Raw genomic sequence first — 21,293 nt, 5'->3', positions numbered from 1 at the left:
TGTCCTGGGAGATATACAAGGTCTCAAAGTAGCTGTCACAAAAGAATTTCAGAAATAGACTGAAAAGAGAAGTTGCTGAATTGCAACTTATTACCAAACTTGAAACCATGGAGAGACCTGGTCTGAATAGAGACATTGGATTCTTATCTCATTATACATGATAAAGCTATTTTTATCCATCTCGCCCCTTGCTTTTTCCTGTAAGACCAATTGCAGTCATTAGCAGTCGTCCACAGGTTTACCACACACCTATCAGCCAATCACCCATTCCCACCACCCTTCTGAGTAATACCCCTCCCCACCCTCTCACTATATATAACGGTCTGGTGACTTCTGTTTCAGTGTATCTGAAGAAGTGTGCACGCACACGAAAACTCATACCAATGGCAAACTTAGTTGGTCTCTAAGGTGCTACTGGAAGGAATTTTTTTATTTTGTTGCATTATGGCATGTGTACAGAGATTTCATCAGTACTATCATTATTATGCTTGGTTATAATCTATTTCTATTATAAAAAAACATAAGCTGTGGATGTCAGAATGCGTGGCTTAGGTTTATAGCCTACTTTTTGGGTGTGCTTTGTGAGGGGATGCTTTAATGGTGTTAAGCAACAGGACATGGCGTGATGTCATTGATTTGCTATACTGTCATAGTGTTTATAACTTTATTTTTTAAAAAAACACCCCCAAACACCCAATGGTTTTCAGCCAGTAAGTTTGACAAGAAGGTAACATTCCAGTATGGTGTAATGGTTAGAATGTCACACTAGAATTAGGCAAATTGGGTTTGAAAATCTGCTCATCCCCAAAGTTCCCAGGGTGATAGATGAGTCTAATCTACTTTACAGGTGGTTTTTTTTTTGTGACAACAGAAGTGTAGGACGACAAAAAAAAACCTCCAACCAACCAGGTATGCCTTCAGCTTTTCTCTCGAGGAAGCCTATTCAGCATAAGGGAAAATCCCTTTAAAAAAGGGGATAACTTGGCAGCTATACTCCTTGGTCAAAGCGTGGGGTACAAATGCCAATCTTTTCTTCTTTTTAAAGCATCAGATGGTGTGGGGGTGGGCAGTAGGAAGATAATGACAGTCTCCATGGCAACAATACTGGTTGGCATGGCAACCACCAACTTTCTACTAATTTTGTACTGAGGCTTCAAGCCAAAAATTGCCTCTTGGCCTCCCCGCCGCCCCTCTTATTTTTCCTACTTGTATATTTCAACTTAGCCACAGTACTATTGTAAATGTGAGCATATATTTAGGATGTACTCAAATGAGCATATATACATGCAAACGAGCCCTTCCCGGGGAGGACGGTTGGTTTTCTTTTTATTTTATTTTTCACTGTATGGTTTTATTTTGCTATGAAAGTTTCCACACCACTTTGTAGGCACACAGAGAGAGCACATTTTCACTCCCATTCGGCTTTTTCTTTATTATCTCGTTACTACGGCAACGCATACCCTTCTTCCGCTTCCGGATTCCCACAGTGCTTCGCGGAACCATAGAGCTTGACCGCGACGCAGCACCATAGACGAGTGTAGGGTACTTACAAAATGCCAGCCGCTGTGATTGGCTAGTGTTGGTGGGCGGGGCCATAGGAGGACGACTTCCGATTGCTGAAGAAAGCCAGAGCGGGGTTTGCGCCTTCCTCAGCCCCTCCCCCAGGTAATGAGGGGTCCAGAGACTTTCCCTATTACTCCCCTTTTGTGGGTAATGATGGTCCCGCCCATTCCAGCCCTATGCGTTTCCCTTGCTTTGAGAAAAGGGGGGAAGCGTGGGCCAGCACACTACAACCCAGGGGCGGGGGTGTTCGCATATGACCGATTTCTTTCTCTTAAGTCCAGTGTTACATGTGCGACATAAGGGGAGAAAATGCTTCTCTTGGCCCTCTCCTTGGAAGTCCTCGGCAATCCTCCCCTAAATGACATCCATTCGGGCACGTGCTTGAGTCTGTTGTAATATGGGGGTAGGGTTTGCTATATTTATGTGCCCCCAGTCCTTCCTCTGTTGGATTGTTCTTACCAAGCAAATGCTATCGGAGTGCGGGGGAAACCATTAGAAATGGGGGGGGGCGCTCGGGACTCGTATGTCTTTGCCAAAAGGTACCTTTAACTGCAAAGGAGGAAGAAGCAGCGCTTGCAGGATCGTCTCGGGATTTCCTAACAGAACCGGGAGAAAGAGACACGCACAACCCTTCCAAAACCCACCTTAAAATAACTACCAGTGACCTCTAGCTGTGCGGTAAACTGCAGACAAGATGGAGGGATAAAGGGCTCTGGGAGGAGGAATAAGTTGTGACTTATGTGGAGAGGCAGACATTTAAGAGGTGCAGCTCCCCTTCCTTCCTCTCTTTCACTCTCGCCCCATAAACCAGTCATATCCAGTCGTCAATGCTTGGGAAAGACAGATGTGCTGATTTTCCTGTCCGCTACCATGCAGTGGCTGACATTGATTCATGTTAACCCAGCCCCAGGGAGTTCAGTGGGCTTTACTCCCAGGCACTTGTGCCTTGGAGGGCAGCCCCAGTCACCTCTTTCTTCCCCTTTAAAGCTGGGCTGGGGAATTTGCCCTTCCAACTACAACACCTGTCATCTCTGACCACTGCCCATTGCTGGTTGGGACTAATGGGAGTTGGCACCTAACAGCATCTGGTCTCCTATTCTTGATTTAAAAGAAGCCCTTGTTTCCCATCTCACAGGGGCCCTCATAGCACTTATTTAAAAAGTGCCGGGAGGGTTCCTGGAGCAAATGGTGGGCTGAGCGGGTGCATTGCATGCAGATTCAGTCCCAGGTTCAATCCCCAGCATCTCCAGGGTAGTCAACGAAGGGGAAAGTGCTTTTCATGGGAACCAGCACTGGTCAAAGGCAACAGGACTTGGCTAGATGGCCAAAAAGTTTGACCTGGGGTCAGGCAGCTAGCTTTCTATGTTCCCAGTATATGGGAGAGAGGTCCCAAGGCAGAGCTGGGGAATTTGTGGCACTTTTGCTGGACTCATACTCCCATCACCCCTGACCTTTGGCCATGCTGCCTGGGGCTGATGGGAGTTGGAGTCCGGCAATGTCCTGAGGGCCAAATGTTCCCCACCCCTGTCCTAAGGAAGGGGAACCCCTGATTGCACATTTCATTTATCAAGCATAGGCAAACTCGGCCCTCCAGATGTTTTGAGACTACAATTCCCATCATCCCTAACCACTGGTCCTGTTAGCTAGGGATGATGAGAGTTGTAGTCCCAAAACATCTGGAGGGCCGAGTTTGACTTTGCCTGATTTAACTCCTCTGAAGGAGCCGTGTGTTAGCAAGGTGCTGATGGTTGAGGATTCTGGAGGCTGAGAAAGGAGGAGGTGGTTATGGGCAAAGACACAGAAGCCGGAACCCCTGGCTGCCTTCATAGCTGCCCCTAATTTGTCACTAAACAGCAAAATTAGCCTTTGAATACGAGTTGCTGGGAATCACAGGTAGGGAGGGGGCTGTTGCACTTAGGTCTTGCTTGCGGGCTTCTTACAATGGGCATCTAGTTGGCCTCTGTGAGAACAGAGTACTAGACTAGAATAGCCTTTGGCCTCATCCGACATAGCTCTTCTTGTGTTCTTATGAGATAAGGAGCTGAGAGAGGAGGGGAGCTAGCCCTCCATCTTTAAGAATATATGAAGAGGTGGCTGGATCAAACCAATGGCCCACCTAGTCCAGCATCCTGCTCCCATAGAGGCCCATGAGAAACCTGGAAGCAGGACCCAACCGCAACAGCACCCCCTCCCCACTTGTGATTCCCAGCAACTGATATGCAGAGCCATGCTGGATCCAATAGTGGAGGTAGAACATAGACACCGTGGCTCTTTGTATTTTCTGGCAAGCCTCCATGCTTCTCAATGGGCAAAGCGTCTGATGAATGTAACTTGCAGCCAAGTTCTTCGGTTCTCTGTGTGTCAGGGAAATACACCTGTCTAGCTGTTCCTTCAGGCTCAAGTGCTTGGTTAAACCTGGGTGTGCAAAAAGTAAACCCAAACTCTCTATTAGCAACACTTCTTGAGAAAATGTAAAAGTATCCTTGTGTTGGGTAATGCGGGAAAAAATGGAGAGGGTCCATCAGTATTGCCTTTCCACTGCCTTCTGAAGACACACCTGGTTAGGCAAGTGTCCCCTAAACTGCTGATCTTACAAAAAAACTGTTCCACTTGTCCTGCTTTTTAAATGGCTTTTTTCGTTATACATATTAATTAAGGCTGTTTTGATGCTCTGATGGAATTGTTCTTGTGTGTGTGTGTGTGTGTGTGGATGTTATAATTGATTTTATAGTTGCAGACCACTGAGAAGCTATTTTGGCATGCAATTGGAATATTAATTGGGCAGGCTTTCAGCTCAGAAGCTTGCTTAGTTGCTGGTGACAATTTACCAGCTACTGTACCAATCATGTACCTGCCAGTGCTCCTTTGCAACCTTAAGGACTACAAAGTCGCATTTCCCGCTGATACTCTCAAAGTACTCAGTGCTGTGCTTGTAACCCTGTGCTTAGCACGGTCCCCTTTGGAATACGTGTATATCATAATTTACTATTGTAAAGATGATGGCCTGGTGCGGTGTTCACCTTTCTGCTGCTTGGTTGTTGCCTAGCCTCCTTTCCTCAGCCTGGGCCCTCTTGTTTCTGCAGAGTGCAATGCCTGTGCAGCCATTGCCCAAGGAGATGGAGGCGGAAGGAGACTCGACCACAGAGATGAACGGCGAAGAAGAGAGCGAGGACGAGCACAGCGGCAGCCAGTCTGAATCAGAAGAGGAGAGTTCAGGTAGCTGGCAGGAGCAAAACGCCTCCCCACTCCTTCCTTCAGTGGTAGGCCATGCAATTTCCATGCAGAAAAGTCCTCTAGGTGTGGTCCCTGGCATTTGCAGGTAGGAGTGGGAAAGACTCTTCTCTGCCTGGAACCCTTGAGAACTGCTGCAAGTCAGTGCAGACAGGACAGAGCTGTTCAGAACCACGAAGGCTAGTGTCTTACCATCTTTTTATAGGAACTCCCATGGTAAAGAGGGAGAGCATATGGTTTGCACACAGAAGATCCCATTTACCATAGTTGGCATCTCCAGTTAGAGCAGGTGTGGGGAACCTGTGGCCTTCCAGATGTTGTCAAGCTCCCAGTTCTCATAAATCCTGACTGCTGGCCATGCTGCCTAGGGATGATGGGAACTAGAGTTCAACAACAGGGAGCAGGATCTGACCGAGGGGCTGGATTCTGAGCTTCCCTACCTGCCACAGGTCACTTTGACAGGTGGCTACAAATCTGAACTCTAGAATAATTTTTTGTTTCCCTTTACTTACCAGCAATTGGAAACAGTAGTAAGGAGGACTGAGATTTTCCCTTTCTGTTAAAAAAAATATATTATTGATACTTATTCAAAACCACACAAAAGTTCTTACCCATTGCAAAGCATCTTTATATAATACACTAAAATAAAACAGCTACTTAATCTAAAAAAGAACAAAGGCAGAAGAGGGGAAAGGAAAAGAGAGACCGAAAGAGAGAGAAAGCAAAAAAAGAGGAGAAAGAGGAGATTAAAGAGCTGTTGCTCTGACAATCCAACTTAGCCTCTGTGGTCTTTCTAAGGCAGGGGTGGAGAACACCACCCACACACAGTGGGACAAGTTTGACAGGTAGGTGGGTGGGTGATCAGCTGATCATTGGGGTTTGCAAAGTGCAGTGCTATCAGCTGATTGCCGGGGCTTGCAAACAGCTGCACGGGACACTGTGCAAGCCCCGGCAATTGGGTGATAGTTGCTTGCAAAAGCCAATGGCGATCAGTAGATGGCCAGGCTTGTTCTACACCTTGTTCTGATCCCCCTGCCCAAGAAAGGGCTCTTGGGAGTGGTCTGATGCAGGGATACCAAAGAAGGATGTCAAAAACACACGGCCAGTTCTAGTGCTTTATTAGAGAAAGGCGTCAACTTACAATTCAGCATGCAGAGAGCCCTGCTGCCTTGTCAGATGTGGAATGAACACCACAGCAGCAAGCAATCATGACTGGTCCGCAAAGGCTAATATGTTATACAGTGGTACCTCAGTTTAAGTACACAATTGGTTCCGGAAGTCTGTACTTAACCTGAAGCGAACTTTCCCATTGAAAGTAATGGAAAGTGGATTAATCCGTTCTAGATGGTCCGCGGTATATTCAACCTGAAGCGTACTTAACCCGAAGTATGAGTGTAATTGGTTCTGGAAGTCCGTACTTAACCTGAAGCGTACTTAACCTGAAGCGAACTTTCCCATTGAAAGTAATGGAAAGTGGATTAATCCGTTCCAGACGGGTCCGCGGAGTACTTAAACTGAAAGTACTCAAACCGAAGCGTACTTAAACCGAGGTATGACTGTACACAAAGCTAGATACATCAGAGGAGCCAGATGACGCTTGTTGTCTCTTCTGCCTGCAGAGATGGACGATGAAGATTATGAGCGGAGGCGCTCGGAGTGCCTGGATGAGATGTTAGACTTAGAGAAGGAGTTCTCTGAAGTCAAAGAAAAGTGAGTTTTTCCATCTCTTTCCCCTGCACTTATTTATTTCATTTTAAGCCCACCCTTCCTCCAAGGTGCTTCCCCACCCCCGGTTACCCTCTCAACAACCCTGCAAAGTGGGCCACATCCTCCTTAAGGTTTCTGGCCCACCGTGGTGCCTGCTGCCCAATAACTCTTGCTTCCCTTAAACTTAAAAAAAGAGAGAGACACTGTATAAATATCTCAGGAGTCCTTCCAGTAGCCAAAAGTAAATGAATGAAACTTTTGATTAGGAAAGCAAGTGTCGGTGTGCTTCAAACATTGCATTCCAAATTCAAAGCTTTACTTGGAGATCATTTTTGCTGGGATGGCGTAAGTTATTTTTAATTCGTGATGACTCAATAGCATGCACTTCCCTTTTATTGCTTAGATTTCAAGAAAAAAAATTGAAGGCGTGCTAAATTTAGGATGCTTGGCAAACAGTCTGTATAAATGTATGTGCTTCCTACAGGGTTAAATGCAACTTTGATTTTAGACTAGCGCAAATGTGGCCCTGCTTTTTTGCACGCTAAGGTTTGGAAAAGCAGCATATAAAGATCTGAAGACTAGAGGCAGCGCCCAGATTCTCAACCCCACAATAGGATCACAGAACTTCTTTAGAAAAAGCAGCCTGCAGGAAATAAATCTTTACTCCTTGCTTAAAGGCAAATGAATTCGTGGAACTCACTGCCTCAGGTTTTAAAAGGGGATGAGACAACCTTGCGGAGGAGGATCAGATGCTATTTGTGGTGAGCATCCATTATCCTCTGAGAGAGAGCTTGGAGGAGGAGGAGGAGGAGGAGGCAAGCAGGCAGGCAGCCAAAAACATCATCAGATGTCTGTTCCTGGATCATCTCAGGGAATTACCCCATCTGCTGTTCTCTTCCCAAATGTTCAGAGGAACTAATTGTTCTCATTGCACTGGGCTTTGCTGTTGTTTGACTTCCTTGCCTCAATATATATTTTTTGTAATTCCTCCCCTTTCCCCAAATAAATAAATGTGCAAATACAATAAACAAAGCAACAGACCAAGAAACATCGCAAAATTAGGCAGAAGAAAAATACAAGATAAAAAAATAAGGATTAAAAAAGAATGATCTATATTTCATGGTGGGATACAAGGTTCTTGATACAAGATATATCAAGTATTCATAAATGTCACCAGATAAAATTATATTTAGTAGGAATGTGCCAGCCATGAGATTGTTTTCTCATATAAGCCCCCAAACAGATGCTGAATCTGAGGGGCTGGCATCACCCCTGGGTCAGTTTTTCAGAGATGTTCATTCCCTTCACAATTCTTTTTCCCTAGGCCCACTTATATTTTCTGTCTACACACACACACACAGCACCTTTTATGGCAGGGATGTGGAACCTGGCTCTCCATATGACTCCATCTCTCATTATCCCTAGCAAGTATGGACAAAGCTCAGGGATGATGGGCGTTGTAGTCCTGCAGCATCTGCAGCACCAGAGGTTCTCTCCCCATTTCCTGTTTTACAGCATAAAAGGTAAAGGGACCCCTGATCATTAGGTCCAGTCGTGACCGACTCTGGGGTTGCAGCGCTCATCACGCATTACTGGCCAAGGGAGCCGGCATACAGCTTCCAGATCATGTGGCCAGCATGACTAAGCCGCTTCTGGAGAACCAGAGCAGTGCACGGAAACACCATTTACCTTCCCGCTGTAGCGGTACCTATTTATCTACTTGCACTTTGACGTGCTTTCGAACTGCTAGGTTGAGAGGAGCTGGGACCGAGCAATGGGAGCTCACCCCGTCGTGGGGATTCGAACCGCCGACCTTCTGATCAGCAAGCCCTAGGCTCTGTGGTTTAACCCATAGCGCCACCTTACATATTCATTATACATTAATAGGGAACTCGGGTGCTGAGCATGTTGGCTGTGTAGCCAAAACAGGGGTATGGAGAAACAAGAGGGGGATGTTGGCCTGCTCAGCAGAACCCTACGGTTTGCAGAAGTAGAAAATATTTTTCCCCCTTAAGTGGGGGAACGCCCCCACCCGCATCAAGTTAAGTCATCCAGTATATATTATTTATGAGTTCATTAGGCAATAGTGTCCCCAATTTGTGGCTCCAATATGCCTCTCCTTTCTTTCACTGTTCATATAATTCCATTCCTGAGGCCTGCATATGCTCTAAAAATGCTTAACTTGACATTTTCCAGTTCCAATACAACTTCTAGGCTCACATATTTTAACTTGGTATGGTCATACTAACTTACACTTCCCCACCCCCCACCCCACATACCTGGGGGGATTTCCCACCACCTACCTTGAGCCCTTGTGACAGGAGGGACTAGGAACTCTGATTAACCTGTCTGCTGCTGCTGCTGCTCTCGCAGGCTGTTCAAGGAGCGCCTGAGCCAGGTGAAGGCAAAGTTGGAGGATGTGATGGCTGGGAAAGCGTCAGAGTACCTCGACCCACTCGGGGTCCTGCAGAACCACATGCAGATTCGGATTGAAGTGGCTGGTAAGTGAGGAATTCCGGTCCCCCCACCCGGCCACTCTGGCCAGCCAGAGAGTAAGCAATCATAACAGCTTGGGCGGAGAGGTGGCTTCCATTCTGTGGCATTCGGAGATAGGGCTGGGGTTAATTTCTAAAAGAGGTGCATGGGTTATCTTCCTCGTACAGCGGTCACCATATACTGCAGACTCTTTACCCTGGCCTTCGGTGCTTACACACACACACACACACACACACACACACACACACACCACATAGGAAGTGGGCAACCCAGCCAGATGAGCAGGGTATGAGTAATAAAATTATTACTAAAATTATTAGACATGTTCTGTTTTTAAAAAGTGAAGAAAGAAAGAAGAAAGGAAAAGGGGAAAAAAGAATAGTACACCACTGTAACAATTGTTAACAGTTAGCAATTACTGTTTTTAACCTGGTGTATTTTGGATAAAGCAGTTCCAAACTTCATTATACTTGCCCACGATGCTTAAGATATTTTGTATTGTGGGACTTGCCTCTTTTGTCTCATTTATACTGTAAATGTTCCATTTGGGAAAGTTTTGCTTGTTTTGCAATTTGGAGGGTTTTATCTGTTTTTCTAAAGGTATGTTGTGTTGTTGCAACCAGCCTGGAAATATTATGGTGGAAAAAAACACCTTATAAATAAATGAAAACAAATGAGAACTAGACTGCAAGGGGCTTCTGTCTCCCTGGAAGCCATGCCTGCCTAAGCGGAGGGATGGGCTGTGCTGCAAAGGAGGCAGATGCACTTTGTAAGTGCTCAGAGGCACTCTCTTCAGTGGCTGGTCTTTGGCATTGAAAGGAAGTGGTGGTGGGGCCAAACCCCAGTCCCGGTTGAGCTTCTGAGGATGGAAAGCAATAAGAACCATCAGACCACATGGCAGGCTCTCTCGGGAGGCGGCAGATTCCCTTTCATTGGAGGTTTCAAAACGGAGGTTAAATGGCCACATGGCAGGGATTCTTCAGCTGTGATTCCTGCATTGCGGAGGGTTGGGCTAGATGACCCTCAGGATCCCATCCAACTCTACCTTCCTGGTTTTATGAACTGTGCTCCAACGTTTTGCCTTTCTGCAGGGATCTACCGAGGTTTCTGCCTGGAGGTGATCCACCACAAGCACCGCTGCGAGCTGCAGGGAGCACAGCAACACCTGGAGGTGGGAAGCCCCATCTCCCTTTCTTTCATTGCCACTTTCAAATCCTGGCGGGGGCTGGAAAAGCAGCCTCACACCCCTTCTCGGGCAAGAAGGCAGAACCCAAAAATCTCATACACAGGGTGGAGGAGCTGCTGCCAGTCAGTGTAGACAATACTGAGCTACATGAGCCAATGGCCTGACTCTATATATGGCAGCTTCCTCTGTTATTACTCTAACAGGCATATGGGCAGAGGCTCTAATGGGGCTAATGTGAGAGGCAGTGTGGTGTAGTGGTTAGCACGCCACACTAGTACCTGAGAGACCAGAGTTCGAATCCCTACTCGGCCATGAAGCTCAGCAGGTCACCTTGGGTCAGTCACTGCCTCTCAGCCCCAACCTACCTCGCAGGGTTGTTGTGATGATTGAATGAGAGCAGGGGGAGAACCATGTATGAGCTCCTTGGAGGAAAAAATGGGATATAAATGCAACAGCTAAATAATGTCACATCCACACCATGCATTTAATGCCCAAAGAATCCTGGGAACTATAGTTTAAGGGATTTGTCGCTCTGAGGGGGGGGAACTGCAGTTCCCGGGATTGTTTGGGGGAAGCCACATGTTCAAAATGTGCCATGAATGTGACTTCAGTTACCCCAGGGACAGGGAACCTGTGGCCTTCCAGATGTTGATTGACTCGCGCAGTCCTAGCCAGCATGCTCAATGGTTGGAGACAATGGGTGGCTGCAGTCCAGCAACATCCGGAAGGCCACCCCATTGGCTCTATTCAAAAACATGACATTGCTGAGTGTGCCCTGTTTCCTACTTCATTGCATATTCCAGCTCGGAATTCCAGAGCCAGGTTTCAGCTTGCATACGAGAATTGCATGCAGGAGCTTGCAGGACCATGCGGTGCACTCGACAAACAATAATTAGCAACAAACAACCGGGTTCCTCAGGAAGAAGCCTGAGCAGTGCTTTCTGCTGACCAGCATCTTTGCAGAACTGATTTGAGGTTGTCGTGGAAAAAGGGTCCCTGCCTTTAATTAGCTGAAGACAAGCAGACGGGGACTAGTATAGTTTCCAGTTCTTTTTTTTTGCAAACGCAGCCCTGATGAGCGTTTTCGCAGATACGCCAACTCCTAGGACCAGAGGTGGGGGACGTTTTGGCCCAGGCCTTCCTGGCATCTCTGTGTGGTCATTAAACTCACAGTGGGTGACCTTGGGCCGGTCCTTCATGTTCGCCCCAGCCTGCCTCACTGGGCTGTCATGTGCATGAAATTGGTGAAGGAGTATTACAGAGACCAACTTGAGGTCTTTGGAGGAAAGGCAGGAGAGAAACATTAATAAATTGATAGGAAACCATGCTTTTTCTGACAGCATGAAACCAGGTGCAAATTTGCCTTGGCATTAAACGGAACAGCTGAGTGCCTTGTGAGACAGAGCAGAAATTATTGTGATGTGGGGGGGGGGCAACCCAATTGGGCTCATGCCAAGAAAGCTGAATATTAGTTTTAGTTGTCGCACTGGCTGTAGAATCAATAGCAATCCCCAACTTGATGGTAATGAAGAAGAAGGGGAAGATGCACTTAATCCATACCGCCCTGTGGAACGCCCTCCCATCAGATGTCAAGGAAATAAACATCTGTCTGACTTTTAGAAGGCATCTGAAGGCAGCCCTGTAGAGGGAAGTTTTTAATGTTTGAAGGTTTTAATACTTTGTCGGAAGCCACTTAGAGTGGCTGGGACAACCCATCCAAGTGGGTGGCATATAAATACAGTCGTACCTCGGAAGTTGAACGGAATCCGTTCCGGAAGTCCGCTTGACTTCCAAAACATTCGGGAACCAAGGTGCATCTTCCAATTGGCTGCAGGAAGTTCCTGCAGCCAATCAGAAGCCACGACAGACAACCGGGTTCCAAAGAACGTTCACAAACCGGAACACTCGCTTCTGGGTTTGCGCCGTTCGGGAGCAAAAACGTTCGTCTCACAAGGTGTTCAACCTCCAAGGTACGGCTGTAATAAAATCATTATCATCATACAGAGTTGACATGATGCCTTCCGGATGTCCTTACACTGCAACTTCCACCACCCCTTGCGATTGGCCATGCTGACTAGGGTCGATGGGAGTTGTAGTCCAAGGATTTCTGTGGGGTGGGCGCACCACATTGGCTTATCCTGACGTGATGTCGCCATTCTACCCAACCAGAGTGAGAAGCTGATGCTGTTCGACACCCTTCAGGAACGCCTCTTGGAACGGATCCAGTGCTTGGAGGACGACAGGCACAGTGTGGGCCTCACTTCAGGTCAGTCCGGAGAAGCTCTACTTTATTTCTTCCTCTGCATGCAAGCAGACGCTGTCCCTTCTATGGGAGAGGCCCATAGCTCAGTGGCAGAGCACTTACATTGCTTGCAGAAGGTCCCAGGTTCAATCCCCTGGTGGAAAGAATTGGACCGCAGGTGATGGCTAAACCCTCAGAGAGCTGCTGCCAGGTCCCCCAAAAGGCTGATTTTTAAAAATGTATTTCAAAGGTGTCATCTAGCCCGGAGGAGGAAGTGGTCAAGTTCTGCTTTCGGCAATGTGCTGGCTTCCTGGGTTGTGCGATGTCGTCATTGTGGGTAACTTGGCAGAATTAAAGATGGTGCAAAAAGCCTTTAAAAAAAAAAGCTGACGACCCACAGATGGAGAAACCTGTAGCCCTGAATTTGGCCCCCAACCTTATTTCATGTGGCCCCTGACACTTCCTGAAGCTGCTCCATGCTCCCATCCTGGGAACCATAGTTTGGTGAGGGTGCTGCAAATCGTCTTCTGTAAATGTCTGTCACTCACCCACCCCATGCTGACCCAGCATTGGATCCATCGGGGTTGGTGGAGCGTTGATGGCCCTCAGTGCTGAGGTTCCCCTTTGGGGTTATTTCTATCTCTCTGTGTGTGTCCTCTAGAATGGTGGGATGACAAACTTCGACCGAAGCACAGCTCAAAGGAATGGGACCCACTCCGGCCTGGCAAGAGGAAGAAAGCACCACTGGTGTCGGATATCCTTTCTGTGCACCCCACACCCCGGTGGCTCTGCCCTAGAGGAGGCGGTAATGCCCAGCATATGGCAAAGGGAAGCAGCTCAGCAGAGTGGCTTTGGGCAGCTTCCAATGCAGTGCTTGTGATGGGAAGCGGGTTAAACGCTTGCCCAAAATTATTTCAGGAAAAGGGGTGAGTGGGGATTAGTCGTGTTTAATTGGCAGCATTCATTCCCCGCCCTTTTCCCAAGCAGGCTGTCTCAAGAGCTGCTTTAAAAATATCATTTCTAAGATTCTGTAGCTGTGATTCCCACATTGGACAAGGTGACCCTTTGGTCCCTGACCTCAGGCTCACAATCTAAAAAGACATGGCACACAAAGTTAGAGGAGGGAGGAGGTAAAAGCCAAGCTCAAGCACAAGTTCTTCAATGCCAGGGGCAGTTTTCTCTGCCTTTAAGACCAGTCTTCAGTCAGATCCATGAGCAGAGCTGGTGACAGCATCCAGGGCCAGGCACACAAAAGTTCTTCCCTCAGTTAGATGACTTGATGGGCGTTAGAATCCCAGTTTTGTTATTTTTGTTATCACAATTGCTGGGGTGCAGGCACCTCTCCCTTAGCTCATCTTTCCCACGCCCGTACATCGTCTACATGCTGCGTGAAATGGATATCATGGAGGACTGGACAGCCATCAAAAAGGTACGGGTGAGAAACAGAATTCTCTATGTCACCTTGATCAGAGTGCAGGGAGAGAATGAGGACTCTCAAGTGTCTCTGAGACTGGGAGCAGAAGAGGGGAAGCCTGGAGAACTCGCCCTTGGTTTTCATGGAGAGGCTGGTCATGGGAAATCACACTAATGCAGGGTTTCCCAAACTTGGGTCTCCAGCTGTTTTTGGACTACAATTCCCATCATCCCTAGCTAGCAGGACCAGTGGTCAGGGATGATGGGAACTGTAGTCCAAAAACAGCTGGAGACCCAAGTTTGGGAGAAAATACTAGTGTAGCAAATACTGAGCTAGATGGACCAATTGTTTGACTCAGTATAAAGTAGCTTCCTCCATTCCTGTTTGAACCAGCCGTTTATCAAGAACAATGAAGGGGGTGGAGTCTTTCTTTTGACGGGAATGACCATAGCTCAGTGGTAGAGGTGGCGCTGTAGTCTAAACCACTGAGCCTCTTGGGCTTGCCAATCGGAAGGTCGGCAGTTCGAATCCCCGCGACGGAGTGAGCTCCCGTTGCTCTGTCCCAGCTCCTGCCAACCTAGCGGTTTGAAAGCATACCAGCACGAGTGGATAAATAGGTCCCGCTGTGATGGGAAGGTAAACTGTGTTTCCGTGCGCTCTGGCACACATCATGGTATCCCATTGCACCAGAAGTGGTTTAGTCATGCTGTTTAGTCACGTGATACAGAAAGCTGTCTGTGGACAATCGCCAGTTCCCTTGGTCTGAAAAGCGAGATGAGCACCGCAACCCCATAGTCACCTTTGACTGGATGTAACCATCCGGGGGTCCTTTGCCTTTTACCTAGAAGATTTGCATTGCTTATAGAATGTCCCAGGGTTGGTCGCTGACATCTGCAGGTAGGGCTTGGAAGACCCACGTCTTGAGTCCACGGAGAGACACTGCCAGTCATCGTAGACCAGGGATGGGGAACCAAACTCCCATCATCCCTGACTGCTGGCCATGCTGGCAGGGGCTGATGGGAATTGGAGTCCCAGCAACATTTGAAGCTTCATGGGTTCCCCAGCTGACATGGATCAAAGACCTGACTTGGTGGAAGAGAGCTTCCTGTGTTTCTGATCAAGGGTGCATAGTCCCTTTTGGGACTGCACATGGAGCCCACCGTAATGTGTTCTCTTCATAATACTGCAAGAGAGGAGTTGGGGTCTTGGGGGGGGGCCTCCTCGTTCCCTTTTTCTAACTTGGGATGAGCCTCTGCCTTGGAGGTCTGCAGACCAGACAAGGGACTTCTTCAGCAAGGGGCCTCTGGGAGCGTGACTCTCTCTTACACTCACCTCTTTCTTCCCAGGCTAAAGCTGCTGTGTCCTCGCCGAAGAGGAAACTAGAAGGCAAGAGCACTGTTTTTCCCCTCTTTTCATTGCAAGAAGGAGGGGGGTGGTCCTGTATCTTTCCACTGCCTTTCAGTAAAGTCCTGGTTGTGCCTGAACGTCTGGGAGGATACAGAAGCCCAACTGAGCAGTGGTTTAAAGGCAGGCAGCCTCTGTCTGCTTGGTCCATTGGAGAGGGTTACAGGGCCAGGACCCCCCCACACCCCCTGTGTTAGTGTGTGTTGGATGCATGTCTTTTCATGGAATTTGGTGCTCCTCTAGAATCCTGGGTTTGGTTTTGTTTTTAAATTAGGTTTCTAGCCCTAATGGCTGCAAAGATTATATTTTTTAAAAAATGAGTGGTTGCTGTCTGGTGACAGCTTAGAAGCCAGGTTTGGATGTAGATGGGATACTGAAGCCTTGCACAGCTTCCCGCCCCCTACCCCATCCGTTGTCTTCTGCAACCTTGACTGCTCTGCTCTTCCAGTCCTTCCCAGCTGCCCTCTCTCTGTTCCTTTCTGCATAAATGCCCACTTATTTGGAAATACGGTTTGGAAGGGGAGAGTAAATGATGGAACATGAAGATAGGTTAATTTGCATATTTGATCATGGCTGTCATAATGGAGTGGATGTGTGCGTGCACAAAATCTGCAGAATTAGTAGAATGCACAGTCAACACCCCCCCACCCCCACCCCCACCCAGAGTTTAAACTGCGGATGCTATCTGGTTTTTCCTCCCTGTTTCCTCCGTTCTTTCCCCCTACTCCACTGATTAATTTTCATTATCTATTTTATTTAAGGCATTCATACACTTCCTTTCACGATATTTATGCCTGGGCAGTTTATAGTGCATTTAAATAATAATAATAGTAATAGTAATAGTAATAATACAGTAGTGACAAATATGTGCCATAAAATTGACTGGAGGAAATTAGCAAAGAACATAATCAGCCAAGTAAAAAACTTCCATCTTTGGTGTTTTTAAAAATATAGCGTCCTATCAATACTTTTTAAAAACACAAAGCACTTCAATTATATCTGTCCCTCATATGAATCCCAAGGCAGGTAACCACAGAATTAAAGATGAACAAATCCCAACAATGAAACACAGTAAAAGAAATAAACTTCTAACAGAATGATCAACTGCAAGAACAGATAATCAGCAGTTAGATCCCAATCATAATCATTATATGCACATTACCGCAGTGACAAACCATTGATAAATGTCCAACAGGTGGATCTTATTCTGGTGCTGGAATGCGACTAAAGTTGGTGCCCGGTCAGGGCACCTTCATAGAGAAGGCACAATGTCCTCCTTAGTGGTAGGACAATGAGATGGGCTTCCCCACCCAAAACCGAAGGGCACAGGCAGGTTAGTATAGGGAGAGGTGCCCCTTCAGATACAACCCATGTGGGGAACCTTCAACCCTCTAGAGCAGGCATAGGCAACCTTGGCTCTCCAGATGTTTTGGAACTACAACTCCCATGATCCCTAGCTAACAGGGCCAGTGGTCAGGGATCATGGGAGTTGTAGATCCAAAACATCAGGAGAGCCAAGGTTGGCTATGCCTGCTCTAGAGGTTGCTGAACTACAAGTCCCATCAGCCCCTGCAGACATGGACAGCGATGATGGAAGTGGCAATTCAGCAACATCTGGAAAAAAGATATTTATTTGGGGGGGGAAAGCCAGAGAGAATAAGAATGTTGCTTAGAACATATTGGCCCTGATTTTTCCACTTCCCCATCCCACCATATCCTTTCCTTCCCCCAGGCCCAGTGAAGGCTGAGAAACTGCCGTCCCCTGCCCTGTTCTCTGCTCACTGTGAAGATGGCCAGCTGCACTACGAAGGCGAGGCCTACATCAAAGGGCAGAGCATCTCCTTGCAAGTTGGGGACGAGGCACCTGTCCAGTGAGTGCTGAAAAAAAAGGAGGGGCAGATGGTGTGGTGGGTGCAGCCAGGAGGAAGCCCCAGATCCTGGCCTGAACTTGCAGCTGAGGATAGTTATCTTGTGCATTTATGCAGCCAGTCAGATAAAAGACGAGACGAGCCCATCTAGCCTAGCACTGTGTTTTCACAGTGTTCAGCCTTGTTGCCCATAGGAACCCTCCCAAACCTGAAATCCCTAGCAGCTTGTATTCAGAGGCATACTGCCTGATAAAAGAAGGTTTTATATATCTGTAATATACACACAAAAAACATAGAGAGAGCCATCCTTAGTAGCCATTGATAGTCTGATCCTTCATGCCTTCATAGATTTGTCCAATTCTTTTTGGAGCCGTACAAGTTGGTGGCTGTCATTACATTTTGGCAGTAGAAGATTCCATAGTTCAACTATGCACTGCGTCAAGAAGTACTCTTTTTTTTCTGTCCTGAATATTCCGGCATTCAGCTTCCTTTGTTGTCTCTGGGTTCGAATATTATATGAGAGAGAGAGAAATAAAGAGGGAAACCTCTCTCTGTCCCCTTTCCCTAAATATGCATAATTTTATATGTTTCTTTCTAAGCTAAAAAGCCCCCAGTGTTGTAACCTTTCTTGGAAATTCCTCTAATCTCCTGATCATTTTCATTGCCTTTTTCTGCAGCTCTGCAATATTGTTTTTTTTTAGACAGGGCAGCCAGAAACTGTACATGGTATTCCAAGTTTAAAGATCAGTGACAAGACAGTATATCTGCCCTCAGATGTACAATCTTTGAATATTTTTCTCAGGACACAGCCGTAGGGGAGGAAAGGGTTAAATTCCCCTTCCATGCCTGCTCTGATTGCATGGCCAGCCTCCCTTGCCCCAAGCTGCTATTTGCATTTCTTTAAAAGCAGCATTGTTAATTGCAAATATGTATTATTAGTGTTATTATAAAGACCTATCTTTTTGCTCAGGTTTTTCTAAGCCCGTAAGACCCTGTCTTAATTTGTCTGTATTCTTGTTTTTATATGCCTTTATACAAACGATTTGCTGTTTCGTGTTGCATTTTTTTTGTGTTTTGATGGTTTTTTAAATGTTTCACACCACATAGAATCTTCTTTTTTTTAAAAAAAAAACAATCACACTTTTTATTAATGCTTTTAAATAAATAAACATCAGTAGCAGTATAGTATAACTTACAAAGCACCTAACATGGTCTGTATCAGGGGGTGGGGAACCTCAAGGCCCAGGCACGAAATGCGGCCCTCCAAGTCTCTTTTGGCAGCCCTCAGGACTCTTCCCAGGCTATTCCTCCTCCTCCTCCTCCTCCTCCTCCTCCTTTGTCACTGGTCCTGTTTCACACCCTCACTGAATGTTTTTTTGCTTTGCTGGAAAGTGTCCTTGGGCTCTGTTAATGCCTCTCAGCTAATGCTTGGAGGGCTGACAGAGGAGTGGAGTCTGTGGGTGTAGAAAATAGCACTTTATTGCTCCGCCCACTTTCCCCTCTGGCCACACCCTCTCTACTGGCATGTGACCCCTGGAAGGCTGCCCAGAAGAGAACATGGCCCTTGGGCTGCCAAATGGTCCCTGCCCCTGGCTGCACATGTATGAAAAGGATAAGACAGTTCCTGGTGCTTTCAGGCTTGACTTAAAAATAACAGAAGGAAAGCAAGCATTGGGGCAGTTTCTCCTTTACTTGCCCTGATATTCTTTTGGGGAGGAAGCAGGTTCAGCCTCCCAGTGGACCTTGGTGCCTTGGCCAGTGTCAGAGAGGCCTCCTTTCGCTTCTGGTTAACACCCAGTTTGGCCCAAAGTAACTTCTTGCAACCAAGCGGGATGAAGTGGACCATCTGCTCAGACGATGAGCACGGCTGGTGTTCCAGCATCACCCACAGAGCAGCCCCTGCATCCTGTCTCTGCCTGAGAGATAGGAAGGGTCATAGAAGCACAATATAGAACCTCTGTTGCATCCAGGAGGTCCCAGGTTCAATCCCAGGCATCTCCATGTAGGGCTGGGAGAGACTCCCTTTTCGAAACCCTGCAGAGCCATTGCCAGTAGTCCGACTTGGTATAAGCAGCGTTCCTTTGGAGATGGCTGGCATGTTGAGATCAGGGCCTGTGCGAGATGCTGCCTTGCCCCCCCCCCAAAAAAAAAGTTCCGCCTGGCCTCCCCTGACTCTTCTCCCTTTCCTCTAGGGCTGTGATCACTGCCATCAGCACTGGGGAGGTTTGGCTGCGCAGGGAAGACGGCAGCAAGACCAAAATCTACGTCTCGCAACTCCAGAAGGGCAAGTATTCCGTGCACAAGGTCTAGCAGCAAAGACTTCGGCTCTCTCGCTTCTCCTGGAATCGGCGCGGCTTCTCTCTCTTGGAAACCAAGGGACTTCAGAGCAGCGAAGACCACCCTGAACCACCCCAGTTTGGGCTGCAGCAGGTGGAAAGGAGAAGGGCTTGCTTGCAAGTTACCTTGGAATCATACCAGCATTGCTGCCTTGGCGTGGAGCCCTCCCCCTCCAGCCCCCTGTTGGTCCTGCGGCAGTTTTGATTGTGCTTGCCCAGCGTGCCCCTCCCTCTGTGTTTGGGGCTGGGCGTTGATGGCAGCTCTTCTCTTTCTGGGAGAGACACCCAATAAAACACAAAAGTGAAATACCTCCCTCCAGCTTCCAGGCCAGTCTTTTTAATTTGAGAGCAGCTGTCTCTGAGGTTTGCTTGTTTGGAGAGAGAAGGGAGGAAATCTTGCTTTTGGGTGCGGGGGGGGGGAGGGGAGGGGAGGGAGAGATGGCAGTTAGAAGGCAGATCACAGACCCTACACAACTTCCATCACCCTCATATTGTCCATGCTTTCTGGGGCTGATAGGAGTTCCAAACATTTGGATGGCTACTATTGTCCTGACCACTCCTCTGTTACTTTTGGGGAGGCTGTAGTGGTGGTGGTATCTGTAAGGCCGGGCAATACTTGGTTTTCAGCAACGCAATTTATCAACAGCTAAACATCGCAATATATGGATAAATCACAATGTCTGATGTAAGGATGGGACTATTACAGAGGCGAACCGTAGGGCTGGGGGACTGGGCGATAACTGGATTTCAACATCGTGATTTATCACCAGCTAAAAATCGTGATATACTGATAGATCACGATGTCTGAAATAAGCATGGAGCTTTGGAGAGGCATTGGCCGTCAGAGTTAACAGGGGCTGCAGGAATCGAAGAGAAGCATCGGCTGGCTTCAAGGTTTTCCCCCACATTGTGATTTTCACATAGCACACACCCAAACATCATGATCTGTGGTATATTGCCAGGTCAAAAATTATGAAACTGATATCACAAAATGGACTTCAAACCAGTTTTGGAGATATATAATTGCCCAGCGCTCTCTCTCTCTCTCTCTCTCTCTCTCTCTCTCTCTCTCTCTCTCTCTCTCTGTGTGTGTGTGTGTGTGTGTGTGTGTTGGGCAACTTATATAAAAGATTAATGAAATTCATGGAGGGTAAGGGTACCCATAGGGGCGAGGCAAGGGTAGGGCACACCGTGGGGCCTCCAGAGTCTGCCTCCTGGGGCAGAGGGTGGACCATTTGGGCAGCGCAGAGCCTGCGCGCACCCAAGCCACTGCGTCTCTCCCAGGAGAGATGCGTGGCTCAGGTGCGCTGCAGGCTCCGCGGTGAGTGCCGCCCAACATTTTGTCACCCCCCTCAGTGGTGACACCTGGGGCAGCCCGCATCCACCGCACCCCTTTCCTCCACCCCTGCTTTCAGGCTTCCCCAAAATCATCTGGCTGGCCACTGTGAGAACAGGATGCTGCACTGCATGGGCGTTTGGCCTGATCCTGCAGGGCTCTCCTTAAGTTCTTAAGAAGTTTTTGCCGGGGAATTGGCCGAGGCAGCTGGAACAAGAGCAGAAAGACTCAAAGGGATTCCTGACTCCTACCAACCAACCGGATCCTTCCCCCCGCTCCCCGCCATGGCTCCTTCCTTCCTTCCTTCTTCAAAGCTGGGCTAGACCTTTGCTCTGTCTCTTTCCTGCCCATTTCTCCTTTGCTCACAAGCGCTGCTTCTCAGAAACGAACGAGAAACTCTCAGGTGCTAAAACAGAAGAGATGGGAAACTTTATTGCGGCTAAACAAGAAGAGCTGTGAACAGAGGCTTTGACCAAGATGATCTTCAAGAAGACAAAAAAAACAACAGCA

At 47.7% G+C, this 21,293-nt stretch overlaps 1 protein-coding gene across 1 annotated transcript; it reads left to right on the top strand.

Moving 5' to 3' along the window:
- Positions 1–1,594: 1,594 nt before the first annotated feature.
- On the top strand, positions 1,595–19,761 carry BRMS1 (BRMS1 transcriptional repressor and anoikis regulator). Its single transcript, XM_035098243.3, has 11 exons — positions 1,595–1,665; positions 4,647–4,779; positions 6,414–6,504; positions 8,875–9,002; positions 10,089–10,168; positions 12,353–12,449; positions 13,087–13,179; positions 13,790–13,854; positions 15,186–15,225; positions 16,976–17,114; positions 19,304–19,761. Exons 2-11 carry the CDS (start codon positions 4,653–4,655, stop codon positions 19,419–19,421), a joined length of 978 nt encoding a protein of 325 aa, XP_034954134.1. The 5' UTR covers positions 1,595–1,665; positions 4,647–4,652; the 3' UTR covers positions 19,422–19,761.
- The last annotated feature ends 1,532 nt before the right edge of the window (positions 19,762–21,293 follow it).

This window comes from Zootoca vivipara, chromosome 16 (assembly GCF_965207765.1).
Source record: "Zootoca vivipara chromosome 16, rZooViv2.hap1.1, whole genome shotgun sequence".
Classification (NCBI taxonomy): domain Eukaryota; kingdom Metazoa; phylum Chordata; class Lepidosauria; order Squamata; family Lacertidae; genus Zootoca; species Zootoca vivipara.
This window is presented reverse-complemented; position numbering and strand designations above follow the sequence as displayed.

Coding starts and splice junctions, on each gene's coding strand:
- BRMS1 (XM_035098243.3), top strand. CDS start 4,653: ATGCCTGTGCAGCCATTGCCCAAGGAGATGGAGGCGGAAGGAGACTCG. Junction 13,180..13,789: donor GAAAGCACCACTGGTGTCGG/ATATCCTTTCTG, acceptor CATCTTTCCCAC/GCCCGTACATCGTCTACATG. Junction 13,855..15,185: donor ACTGGACAGCCATCAAAAAG/GTACGGGTGAGA, acceptor CTTTCTTCCCAG/GCTAAAGCTGCTGTGTCCTC.